The following is a 13,633-nucleotide window of genomic DNA, read 5'->3' on the forward strand; positions in this document are numbered from 1 at the left end:
AGACTGCAGGTGTTTCTTACTACCTTCACCTTTTTGTGAATTTGGCTTGAAGTCAATTAATTTCACTGTTCCAAAAAAGGCATCAGAGGTAGGAAGAAGTTTTACGTAGCACATTTTTGAGGAGAGTTTCCATTCATTCCTTGCTAAGTAAATTTGTGCCCCAGACATCTCCTCCCAAGAGGGGGGGGACACTGAATCCCTTTGCATAAACACAGTGATCTGATATAATGGAATGCAGAATACATAAACTAAGTCATTCACGTTTTTAAATTTTGTTTGCAATTCAAACTGCAGTCAGCTGACCCTTTTCATAGTGAGAAAGGCAATCCTGATTCCAGTATACTGTGATTCTTAATGTATACTGGGGTCTAAATCATCTGTTAAGGAATCTGTGAACCTAATAATTCACTTGCTTCTTCAGATCCTTTAGCTTTTAATGGTGTCTGGTCAGCCAGTGGCAGGAATATGGAAAAAGCTGAACCTCCTCTGCTCTCAGGGCCATTTAGGTTCATGGGTAGGTACTAGGCTAGCTGCCCGAAGGCATTTATAAGCCTAGCAAGAATATGTTGGCTTTTGCCACCTCCTTAGATTAGTTCCTTGTGCCTCTGTCCAGCAGAGCCACTGAAGTGATTCCCAGGGTAAACTCTGTTTCCCATAATAGTGTTTTCTCCTTGGTGATGTACTTTTTCTGGGAATTAACTGGGAAGACTATCCCTTAGCTTTTTGAGTTTGAGATGCTTGCTTGACTTTATTAATGATTGCACTTTTAGCTAGATGTAGCTAAGGTGAACCATATTATGGAAAAGTTGTAAGAGATTTCTGTTGGAAAATGAGATCTCGTTTTCCCCCTTATTTAATGGACTGTTTACAGTGGAATAGTTCCTGGTAATGTATTGAAATGAGTACTGTCTTGCAGACTGCTACATTTGTCAAATGTTTTTCTTTTTATTAAAGATTTTTGTCTACGATGGCAAAACGGGTGAGAAAGTGTCTGCATTAGGAGGGTCCAAGGCACATGATGGTGGAATATATGCAGTAAGTAATTCTCATTTTGTTGGCTTGTTTGCTCTGTCTGTATTTATTTATGCTATTTTTTTCATTGTTTCTGTTGCTAAATTTAAATCTGTGTAAATATTTAAGAGCATTCTCTATATCTAAAATAATAGTGACCCTGTATTATAATGCATTTGTTTAAAAACTGAGTAAAATTGAGACTGGAATTTAAAAAAGAACTTGCAGCATCGTATGTTGTGTCCTTTTTAGAACTACTAGAAAGGGCATAAACTGTAGTGCAGGTTAAAGGCATACGAGATTTGCTGCAGGGGGATATTCCTTACACAGGTAATGCTTTTACTGCATTTATAGAAAGCAATTTCAGAACCATGTAGTTTACTGATGATGGGTAAAGTTGCAGATGTTTTGAATCAGACATTGCTTGATTACCAGAAAGCATCACTCAAATTTCCCCTCAGTTCTCTGTGCCACTTCCCAACCTCCACACTCTTGCAATCAGTTTAGATAAAGCCCTTTTGGTACTTAAATACTTTCATGTGTCCTGGGAATATCCATGATCGCTTCTGAGAAGTGTGTCCTGGGAATATCCATGATAGCTTCTGAGAAGTGTGAAGTCCCCACATAGGCTGAAGAGTTAATGTAAGGATTTTGCTAAGTCCTTCAACTATCTATGTCCCCTGGAGTGGAGAATGGCAGTTGGGGTGCACTTGCATAAATGTGGTCCCGCTGCTGACCTTGGGAATTACAGACCTGTTAGTTTTATTTGCAGGGTTTTGGAATGTATTACAGCTGAACAAATAATGATATTGGTAATCTGTCCCTCAATGCACATTATTTTAGTTTTGTGAGTCAGGTCATCGTGCCCGTTCAACTTGGTTGACTTCATTGAAAGGGCTACTGAGGCCATGGATAGGTAATACATAGTCCACACTGCTCCTCTAAAACTTGCCATGGCCTTACAGCATTCACCATGCTGTTGATGAGAAACTCTGCCAGCTCAACATTAACAGTTCATCTGACTGGTAATTGGCTGTCTGGCAGAACCCATACCATTAAGGTTGGGGTATTTCTGTGACCTAAGCTGATGTCTACCTGAGTGCTAATGATTATTTCAAATGGGGGGCAATTATCAAATCTCTTTGATACCCTTATTCCCTAGAAAGGTCTGTACCAAATAAATGCTTGGTGTGTTGGTCATCCTTAACACCAAGAAATGCAGCATAGTTTAATTTGGTAAGTCTAGCATCACTGCTGCTTACCATATAGGTAACATTCCACACAAGTGTGACAGCGTCATCAAGGACTTGGTACATCTGTCCATATGTTAATAACGGACTCTTCTGTGATCATCATGTCTGTGTGGTGGTTAGAAAATCATTCTACCTTGCACATCTTATTCTTTGTAACATCTCCTCAAGGGACAAAGAAGGTGCTTTATTAGGGCCATCTTTGAATTTAATGCATCCTATGGCATGTACCTCACAGAGCACCTAAAGTAACTTAAACATCAATGTTTCATTGCCAACAAGCTGCTGTAGTGACATAGAGGGATATGATTATGACCCAGTTGATCTGGGTTCACTTAGATGCTTGGGTACTGACTTAACATCAGAGAGAGATGGGTGTGGTTAAGATGGGTAAGGGCACTGACTTAACATCAGAGAGAGATGGGTGTGGTTAAGATGGGTAAGGGCATTTGTTGACTCTCCCTAAGGGGGTACATGGTCCAAAGAGGGGAGTAGCCCACAGACTTCTGTTGAAGAATGCAGGATGCAGGGGAGGGGGTTGGAAAAGTGGTAGGTCATATAGACCCCCCCCAGGACACCCTTGGGTTCCTCATTGGCTGTGGATTAAACTGGACATTGAACTGTGAAGGTGAATTGGAGTGCCAGTAGACCCAATGTACGACCTGGGTCACTGGGACAGCTGTCAGAATTACAGTAAGGGAGATAAACACTTCCTCACCAAAAAGGTCTCCGATCTCCGTACTGTGAGATACTCTGATAAAGTTTTGTTGCTGTACAGTGTTGTACAAATTCCTGAGAAGTGACTTCTGCTTACTTGTACATGCTGTGATTGACCCAGAGCTCTTTGAACTCCTTCACCTAAATAGCGCAAGTGTTAAAGAAAACGCATGTAGAGACTTAAACCTATGCTATCATGTCAAGACCAGGTGGTGTGACAGATACCTAACCCAACTTGTACCCTGTTTTTGAAAGAGGCTGTCGTTACCTGCCAAGCAGAGTACTTTCCTAGTAATCGTTAAAACCACTCTGGGTGACTGGATGGTTGATAATAATGTCACATGTGGATAGTCTTCTTAATGGAGACATTGCTAGTTTCCAACAATACTGGTTGATGTGTCTGAGCTTTCCTGATGGTCTGTTTTGGCTATAAACTTAATAAAAACCTATGATAATGTGGTAATGTTAAACCATCTGCTGAAACAAAAAAGTCCATAAATATTCTGTAATTCATTAAAGCAGAACTAGTAGTGAGATGATGCAGACAAATGACCATTACAGTATGGAGGAAAGAAGCTAAGTAAGAAGAGTGTGGCAATTTATGTGGAACAACGGAGATTAAATACAGTGAGACTGGAACTTGAGCAGTGACCCTCAACCATTATTAATGTACACCATGGCATGGAGTTGGCAGTCCATTTTGTTTACCTGCAGTGGGGAAATTGTTTTGTTACAAGAGTGAAGCCTGAATGACTAAGTAGAGCCCCACTCCCCTGCCATGATTACAAATGTGAGTCATCCACTATCCTGTCGTGGTGTACAGCTGTTATGCAGTGGCATTGTTTTAAAAAGAACAAGGTGAACTTCATTATTTGTCCCTTTCTAAACTTGTGCAAGGCAACTGGGTGGCTTTATGTTTTACTTTTTGAACATTGGCATATTCAAAATATTGAATTTGTGCCACGAAGTGTGGTAGTAAAACACATGGAAGTGTGTTAATGTGCAAGATCATCATGTTAAGTTATGTGAGGATGAAATGGTATGGGCTTAGTGGTGTGGACTGGTAACCAGTTATGTTTGTGGTCCCATATGATTCCTCAGTTTGAGAGACTGTAACACAGTAGTACTTCATACTTCCAGTTTTTTACTGGTTAAGGTGTCTGGTCAAGGATTTGATGCTTACACTATCAAAAAAAAAATTTTGTGGTGAATGTGAACTGTGGTAATATGAGATGACTAAGCTTGGCCTGGTAAGATAGGATCTTAAGATTACAGGATGTTACTAGGCTAATGGCCCTAGACTCTTGAAGCATAGCTGTTCATGATTTTCCCAAGTATCCATGCCTATGGGGTAGAATTGCTTTGGTATGTGCTTGTGCCTTAGGGTATCCACAAACGGCCCCTGTCCGTGTGGGCCACAGGGAATTTGCAATTTCTCATTCATTTTGTCAAACTGCATTTGAATAGACTTGGGGGAGAGCTTTGTTCCATATGAATAGGGATTCTGTTCCACTGAAGGGGTAATCCTGAGGCACATACCTATCCTTATAACATGTTTTGTTGGTTACAGATGAGTTTTAGATCCTTAGATCAGATATTTCTGGTGCTTTGTTTTGTAAATGTGTAGCAGATTCATCATGGCTGAATTGGAAAATGCCCTGTAGGTTAGCCATAGATCTCCCCTCAGTAGTCTCTAGGAGACCTGAGTACAGGGACAGAGCTTTGAGACTGTCTGCATAAGACATATTTACACCCTGTATTCCTTGTAGTGAGGAACCTCTGTGGCTACTCCAGCTGTTGCAAATGCCTGGTCCGATACATGCTGAAGGGTACATTGTACTCCCTTTTTTTCATTTTGCTTTATTGGTCTAATTGAAGGCTGGGTATAGTGGGACTGTGATCCCCTTGGGTCTAGATACCATGCTCTTGTATATTGTGCCATGTAGCAGGATTTTCTTACTACCAAAGACACATGGTGATTAAAGTTTAGGTTACTGTCAACCTGAGTTTCCAAGATGTCCTTCAAGAATGCAACTGCAGTCATAACATGTGGGTTGTCCTGCCTCAGGCAGCCCTCAGTCGGCCGGATTCCAAAGTCTGGGTCCGACGTCGGCTGATGTCGCATTTCTCTCCGTCAGAGCGGCTGGAGTACATAAGCATCAGCCGACGCCATTTTCTTCAGTCTTTCTTGCTGCGCGGTGCCCGAAGCAGAAGCAGTTCGCAAGTGCCGGTCGGTCAGCTCCTGTATTCTACGATACCGAAGTCATCAAAAAAGCTAAGTACCCCGTTGGGGACCTTTTCTTGCCTCAGCTGATGTCAGAAATTACTGAAAAAGTTAACAATTGTCTTTCTTGTGGTAAACAAATACCTCATAAGGATTTCCACTCTTACTGTCTCCCTTGCCTGGGCCCAGACCACGATGTCTCGGCCTGTGTAGCCTGTGCTCGCTTCAACAAGCGCACTCTCAGGCGCCGGGCGGAGTTCGCTGAAGATTTTTTTGGCGATATTTTTGCTTACACCATGCCGTCGGATCTTCCGACATCGCAAACTCCCAAAAAACGAAAAGACCGGGACCGACATCCTCGGCCCGCGTCTACCACCGACTCCACGCCAAAACATAGCGCGAGTGCTCCGGTTCCCTCTGAGACTCTCTCTCTCCACCGCTCCGAACCGAAGACACCGCATTACCGACGACTCAGATTCCAGACATTACTCCGCCAGTTATAGATTTTCCTCCGGATACCGAAACAGAGGAAATGCCTGAGACCATTGCTGTAGACAAGGTCACTCCTGCACGTGGAGCTGCCAGGCCCCCTATGGCCATGTCTATTAAGGCCTACACTAGGGCTAAGGCAGCCAGCAAAACAAAGCATATAACTCCTAAATCCTTACCTCAGCCGACTCCAGAGACTCAAGTTATGTCCATGGCTGCTGATTTGATTTCCATGATTAGGGGTTCACAGGCCCATCCTGAGAGAGGATCCCAGCCTCCTCCTGATAAAAGGCCCCGGGTTGAACCCTCTGACCCTACTCCTTCTGATGAAGATTCTGAGGGCTCTGTACACTCTGATAGCCAGGAAGAGCTCTTCCAAACCTATGAGGACTCGGATGCAGAAGATTCCATCCCCTCGGCCTCCCCTCCTGAGGATATTTCTTTTGGGGAAGTTCTGCACACCATGAGGGAACATTTCAAGTGGCCAGGTCAGGAATATTCTGATTCTAGGAAACGCCTTAGGACTTTCCTTAAGAAGCCTCAGCACAGGCCCTTAGCTATTCCTCCTGTACTTGATGTTCTGGATGATTTGTACTCTGACTCTAGTGCTACCCCTGATTCTCTTCCTCCTGCTCCAGCCAAGCCAGACGGGTATTACAGGGTCCCTGAAACTCATTCCCATTTATTCAGGGCCCACACCGCTGATTTGGAAACTATTTCACAGGGGCCTAAAGGAGTTTCAGCCTCCACCTCAAAAAATCCTTTGCCCTCCAACAGGGAAGCTAGGTCATTAGAGAGATGGGGCAAAAAGGTTTACACATCCACTACCTTATCTATGAGAGCTTTAAATTGCCTTTTCCATATGTTACAATATCAGGATTATCTGTTAGAAGACTTACAAAAAACATTAGCCACTCCTGATCCCTTAGACAGGAAGGCTTTGCAGGAAGCTGTACATAACACTCAGCAAGTAAGCAATCACTTCCTGCAGTGTGGATATGATGCACTGGAAGCTTCATGTAGGGCAGCTATGACAGGGGCAGTCATTCGTAGACATGCTTGGTTAAAAGATCAACCTCTACCAGATCATGTAAAAGCAAAACTTCTGGATGCACCTTTGGAAAAGAACAAGCTTTTGGTGCAATGCTAAGGATGTGTTAAAGACCATAGAAGAAAAAGCAAAATCAGTTCAGACTGTGAAGGATTTCCTCCAGGTTCAACCCCCCAGATTCAGTAGGAATTGGCCTTCAAAAAACTGGTCCTTTCCTAATCCAGAAAAGTTTCAAAGGGGTAAGAACAGACGTGGCCAAGGAAGAGGCCAATACAGAGGCCCTTACAGGGGACGACAATGGCAGCCAGGAAACCAAAGAAGTGACGCAGGGGTTTCACCTGCCCCACAACCACAATCTCAATGACTTTCCTCTACTACCGCCTACCACGGAACAACTAGAAGCTCCCTTGGGCGGAAAATTATCTCTGTTTGCAGAAAATTGGCAAAGACTGACAAAGGACAAATGGATTTTGGACATTATAAACCGAGGGTACAGGTTTCATTTTCATACCCTACCAAGAAAACAAGGCATGCCAAACCTGCCACAAAATCAGAGGGCAGAGGCTATCAAGCAAGTCAAGCAATACAAAGAGTTCCACAGCAAGAACAATGCCAGGGGTTTTACTCAAGACTGTTTCTTGTTCCAAGAAAAGAATCTCAATGGAGACCAATACTGGACTTGTCCGCATTAAACACCTTTCTCATAGTACCAAAGTTCAAAATGCTGACTCTACGGCAACTCCTTCCCATGCTGGGCAAGGGGTCGTGGCTGATTACTCTGGACCTCAAGGAGGCATACCTGCATGTCCCTATCAGACACAGCTGCAGAAGATACCTCAGATTTCTTGCAGGGCCAGAGCATTATCAATTCTCAGCATTGCCATTTGGCTTATCTACTGCGCCCAGAGTATTTACAAAATGCCTGGCTTCAGTAATTGCTCATTGCAGGCTCCAGGGAATACAAATTTACCCGTACCTGAACGACTGCCTCATACAAGCGGACGACAAATTGATGTTGACAAAAAACCTGGATTATGTCATACGATTACTTCAAGCTCTGGGATACACAGTCAACTTCCAAAAGTCAAGACTGCAGCCATCCCAGCAAATAATCTTCTTAGGAGCCAAACTAGACACAACCTCTCAGATGGCTTACCTGACAGAAGACAAGCAAGAGAAGTTAACTCATTACTTTAAAGGTTTAGCAAACCTCACCCAGATGACTGCAAGGAGATGCCTACAGGCCCTGGGTTACATGGCATCCTGCATTCTCCTGGTTCCATTAGCAAGACTACACATGAGGAAGCTTCAATGGTACCTAAAAAGCATTTGGTCTCAACACAGCAACAACTTGGAGACAATCATCCCACTCATTCCATGCCTACAAAAGGAATTCCTATGGTGGGCCTCAGTGAGCCAGGCAAACACAGGGATGTCATTCAAAAAACCACAGATAACACAGACCATGACTACAGACGCCTCAGACCTTGGATGGGGGGTGCACATGGAAGGCAGGTGTATACAAGGACAATGGTCTCCAAAGGAAACACATCTGCATATAAACCAAAAGGAAATGCTGGCAGTAATGCATGCCATCGAGGCCTTTCAACACCAACTCCAGCAAGGCCATTTAATGATACGGACAGACAACACCACTGTGATGTGGTACATAAACAAGCAAGGGGGCACCCACTCTTACCCCCTTTGCAGACTGACAATGCAGCTTTGGGAGAAATCACTGAGCCTAAACATCCAGTTACAATCCCAGTTTGTTACATCCAGTTACAATCCCAGTTTGTTCCAGGAAAAGACAATGTGTTGGCGGACAGCCTAAGCAGGAATTTCACAGATCCACACGAGTGGAGGTTACATCCGAAGGCCTTCAGACAACTCACTTCGACATGGGGCAAGCCAGAAGTGGACCTATTTGCCTCTCACCTAAACCATCTTATACCAAAATTCTGCACAAGGACATACCATCCAAAAGCTTGGAAAACAGATGCCCTCTCATTCAACTGGAACTCCCTAGCAATCGATGCATTCCCACCTCTGCCACTGATGACCTCAGTGCTACTAAAGATCAAAGCAGAGAAACCCAAGGGAATCATAATAGCTCCGGACTGGCCAAGACACCACTGGTACCCACTACTTCGGAGCATTTGTCACCAGGAAGTGGGCCCTTCCCCAGTGGCCTCTACTTTTGACTCAGCACAATTTCGAAACACTGCATCCCAATCTTCAGACACTGCAGCTAACAGCCTGGGAGATCCCATAAATAACTTCAGCTTATCTCTCTCCAAGGAAGTTCAGCAGATACTAACAGAGGCTCGAAGACCATCCACCAGAAAGGTTTACTTAGCAAAGTGGAAAAGATTCAGCATTTGGAATACCAGCAAGGGACATGATGCATCATTGTTGAACATCCCACTCATCTTGGAATATTTGGCAGATATGTTAAAGAACGGCCTCTCATATTCTTCCATAAAGATACATGCATCTGCTATTTCAGCTAGATACAACACTGATCCTCCTGTTTTTTCTCACCCCTTACTAAGGCAATTCCTCAGGGGAATCAGAAACATTAAGACTCCAAGAAAGGCCCCAGTGCCAGCCTGGGACCTCAATTTTGTCTTGGAAAAACTGACTCTACCTCCATTTGAGCCAGCAGCTTCAGTTGACTTGCAATTTCTCTCATGGAAGACAGCTTTCCTGTTGGCAATTACCTCAGCAAGAAGGGTTTCGGAGTTACAGGCCCTAATGGCAATACCGCCCTTTATTATTTTTCAGAGACAGGGTCTCATTAAGGACCAACCCTACTTTTATGCCAAAGGTGGTATCTAGGGTTTCTTTAAATCAAGCCATTCATCTGCCTGCTTTCTTCCCCAAACCTGAGAACAAGGGGGAAAGACTGTTGCATACCTTGGACATTCACAGGCAACTTTGATACTACCTGGACAGAACCAAGGCCAGTAGGAAGTCTGAACTTTTTGTAGCTTACGCCCCTGCAGTCCAAGGAAAAGCAATTTCAAAACAGACTATTTCTAAATGGATTGGACATTGCATCAGATTCTGTTATTCCTTTCATGGAAAGACTGTTCCAGCCAATGTTAGACCACATTCCACCAGAGCTACAGCCACCTCTACAGCATTCTTAAGAGGGGTGCCTACCAAGGACATTCTAGAAGCTGCTACATGGAGCTCCGTGCATACATTCTCCAAACACTACAATCTCCCTCTATACTCCAGATCCAGAGCAGGCTTTGCTTCAGCAGTCCTGCAGGGTTTGATTGCCACACCATCTTTTTCCTAGAGCATTCCTCCTCCCCCAGCTAAGCTATGGTATTCTACCCACATGTTATGACTGCAGTTGCATTCTTGAAGGACATTAGTACAGTTTTGTACCTACCATAAATGTAGATGTCCAATAGACATGCAACTGCAGTCGGATTTTCCCTCCCTCCATACCCCTCTATGCCTAGGGTCCACTCCTATCCCTCTTACTTCTTAGCTGGGGATATCTGTTATGGTGTATTTGTTTTATTGCTCATGTATTTGTTTGGAATCCTGTTTTTGTCTTCCAATTTGATTACAGCCTTCCTTGGAGGGCACCTGGCATCTGGGGCAAGAAACACTGAAGAAAATGGCGTCGGCTGATGCTTATGTACTCCAGCCGCTCTGACGTCGGAGAGAAATGCGGCATCAGCCGACGTCGGACCCAGACTTTGGAATCCGGCCGACCGAGGGCTGCCTGAGGCAGGACAACCCACATGTTATGACTGCAGTTGCATGTCTATTGGACATCTACATTTTATGGTAGGTACAAAACTGTACTTTCCTAAACACTGGGTCTAGTCTTAGGGGAATATTGTCAATGTTGTAATTTGCAGGAGTGATAGTGTTCTCAAAGGATATAATTATGCAGGTTTTTATTTGAGTTTTAGGCCATGGTTCTGGCACCAGTTATTTGTTTGCATCAGGCCTTCCTAGAGGATGTCTACATCTTTGGGGGAATTCAGTGATTGAAAGGCCCTCTACATTTGTCTTGATTTCAGAGAAGTATATTCCAAATTGGTGAGGTCCCAGTACTGAGGCCTTTGGGACTCCAGTAGTAACAGGCCTTTCTGTGGAGGTGGGTCCTCCCACCCTAACTTCCTGTCATATCTGTGAGTCATTTGGCTAGCCATTGGATGACCGAGATTTATGCCTAAAATTGTGAGTTTGTCTATAATACCAGAGTGAAGTATGGTCTCAAATGCCTTTGCCAGGTTAAAGTAGGCAGTATGTACGATTTTGCCCTCATCCATGGCTCTAGTGACCTCCTTGAAGTCCGCCAAGTTTAGTAGGAATGACCTGCACTTGACTAAACCGAACTGACATGGCAAGCATGTTGTTGCCTGATATCATTGTTCAGGGATAGTAAGGGCTTTTTAGATCTTAATGGCTTTTTAGTGGATGTAATTTTAATAGGAGCCAGTTTCTTTCAAAACTGTTGTGAAATTAATAATCTTTACATTTCTGTAAAGTGAAATAGTGTTGTAGAATGGCATTACTCCAGCACATGCAATTGTGCATTCAAATTATGTTTTTTCTTTAAAACTGGAAACTGAAAAATATATGTGTTAAGGGCACTCTGGTGCTGGAATCGGGAGGGTTCATCAACATTGTTAGCTGAAGTATTTGTTTGCTTAGTGTTTCAACATATAGTTATACTGCATCCTGGTAGGGTGAGGCCAGTAAGTGTGAACTAGTCAGTTTAAGCTTGTACATGAGTAAGGAGTTAGAAGTGAGCATAAAAATTTATGGATTCAGGAGTAGAAAATTTATACAGAACATTCTTTGAGCAAGTGATGGTAGATTGTTTATAGCTAGGTAAACCCACAAGATGCAGGCGCCTCTTCAGGTTGTGGTGTAGGAGATGTCTGGTTAAGTGAATCTTACATTTGCATGGCAGAATGATGGTGGCTAAGGATATTAAATCCAAAACTATGTACTATAAGTCATTCGCAGCTTAAAGTACTTTCATTACCCATGTTTGAAGAAGCCATGCCATGATCCACAGTGACATTGAGAATTGACATTAATCCAGGTTCAGACAAACTGTCCCCATTTACTTTCTACCAGCTTGCATTTAGTAGTCTAGGCTCAAACCCAGGCAGTGATTATGCAGTTTTTGTATACCGTGTCATCATTGCCTTGCCAGAGGAGAATAAGATTTCAGGATATTTTAGCTAACATCTCATTCCATAATCCATCTGAGAGGATGTCTTAAGTACAAGGTGAATGTTGTAAACAATGTCGACTGAAGTATCTGATACTGGTTCCTTGTGGCTTTCTACTTAGGCAGCACCTCTCATCGCAGAGTTGTCGTCTGCTGTCACATTTCCCCTTTAGATTTCCACATGTAATTAACTTCAGGAATTTTGCACATGTCCTGCTTTGAGGTCGGTCTCTACTGTGATTCACAAGTGGATCCTGAATTGTAATTCTCTTCTGGACTGTCAGACCTAGCCATAAATTTTGAATGTGCTTGAGAAGAGAATTTTGCTCAGTTTCTCTTTTTAACCTACTTGCTTGAAGTTGAGCCATTTTTTCCCAGTAGTGGCCACCTCTTGATGGAGGTGGTGATTTTAGTGTGAAATCAGATAACTGCCATTGTTTTTAGCTTGTGATGGTCATGTCTTTCTGTTGTTGAGGGGCATACTTATTATTTTAAGGGTTTTCTTTGATTAGCTTAATTTGTTGAACCTTTTAATAGCCATACATAATGTGCACGGTTAGTCTAAAATTTGAACACGGTGTATATTCCAGTAGAACTGATGTCTTGGCCTCTGTGATGACATTTGAGCAGTCTTCTTACTTTGTGTAGAAAATTTTCTGCAAGCATTTTAGTCTGCATCTATTCAGGTGAGGTCAGCAAGTCACACAAGTTCTCTTTAAAGCATGACTGGATTCAATTAAATGCTGAACTTTTTTCTCCCTATTTACTGTCTCTGCTATGAATAAACAATACAGCATTTAAAATATTTTAAACTGACTGTTTCTCTGCACTAGAACAGCACTTTACTGTACTGTGGTGGTTTCACTTTCAAAAGCTTTTAGCCCACCCTGGAAAAGTTTGCTGTGGTCTCCAGTTAATTTATGTCATCAAGGCCACTGAATACATGTAGTTTTCTGGCCAATTCCCTTCCCAAACTGACATTACCATGACCGTCCTAAAAACTCACCCATGCTGTGATGTTACAGCTTCCTGGTCCTTCCCCTACCCATACAGAAAGTAAATGCTAGAACAAGGAAATGGTACATGAGTAAGGTCTCCTGCTGTGAGCTGTAAATCACAGCAGGTAACTGCTCAAATACCCTTAGCACTTTGATAGCTAGGGACGTTAGCTGGGAAGGGGGATGGGAGAGGAGTCAAAGTAGTACAATTCAGGCTTCACAAAAAACTGCGTTTTTTTTCTTTCTAAAAAGATGCAGCAGTAAAAAGCACTTTGAAAGTCTGTTCTGTGGCATTTGCACTGTTTGTGTTTTAAGTAGTTATTGAGCAGCATGAAATGCTAGTTATAACTGACTGAAAGACAGCAGTGTATGCATGTAAAATCCAATGCAGTGATGGGAGCTTTAGGAAGAAAGAGGTCTGTGTGATGTAATTTTTTTTACAGGCAAGCATTGCATTGTGGGAAACCTAGAGGCACACCAAACTATCAGAATTATTTCAAGATGCCAGACCCCATGTGGTCAGACTCAGAAATTATGTAGAAAAATAATTAAAAACCTGTAAATAGTCCCATAGTGGTGCTAAAATGTAGGAAACGTCAAACCATGATGAAATAAACATGTCTTTGGTCTCCTTTAAAGAAAATTAGTGATAACTAAATTCTGTACCTTCATCTT

At 42.9% G+C, this 13,633-nt stretch overlaps 1 protein-coding gene across 1 annotated transcript in view; it reads left to right on the forward strand.

The window, feature by feature from the left end:
- WDR1 (WD repeat domain 1) overlaps window positions 1-13,633 on the forward strand; it is a 549,035-nt gene that overhangs the window by 351,912 nt on the left and 183,490 nt on the right. The window contains exon 7 of the mRNA XM_044063522.1: window positions 955-1,035. Coding sequence (XP_043919457.1) covers window positions 955-1,035 — 81 coding nt within the window. The remainder of the gene's footprint in view (window positions 1-954; window positions 1,036-13,633) is intronic.

The sequence above is a fragment of the Protopterus annectens genome, chromosome 2.part1 (assembly GCF_019279795.1).
Source record: "Protopterus annectens isolate FY-2018-M chromosome 2.part1, PAN1.0, whole genome shotgun sequence".
Taxonomy (NCBI): Eukaryota; Metazoa; Chordata; order Ceratodontiformes; family Protopteridae; genus Protopterus; species Protopterus annectens.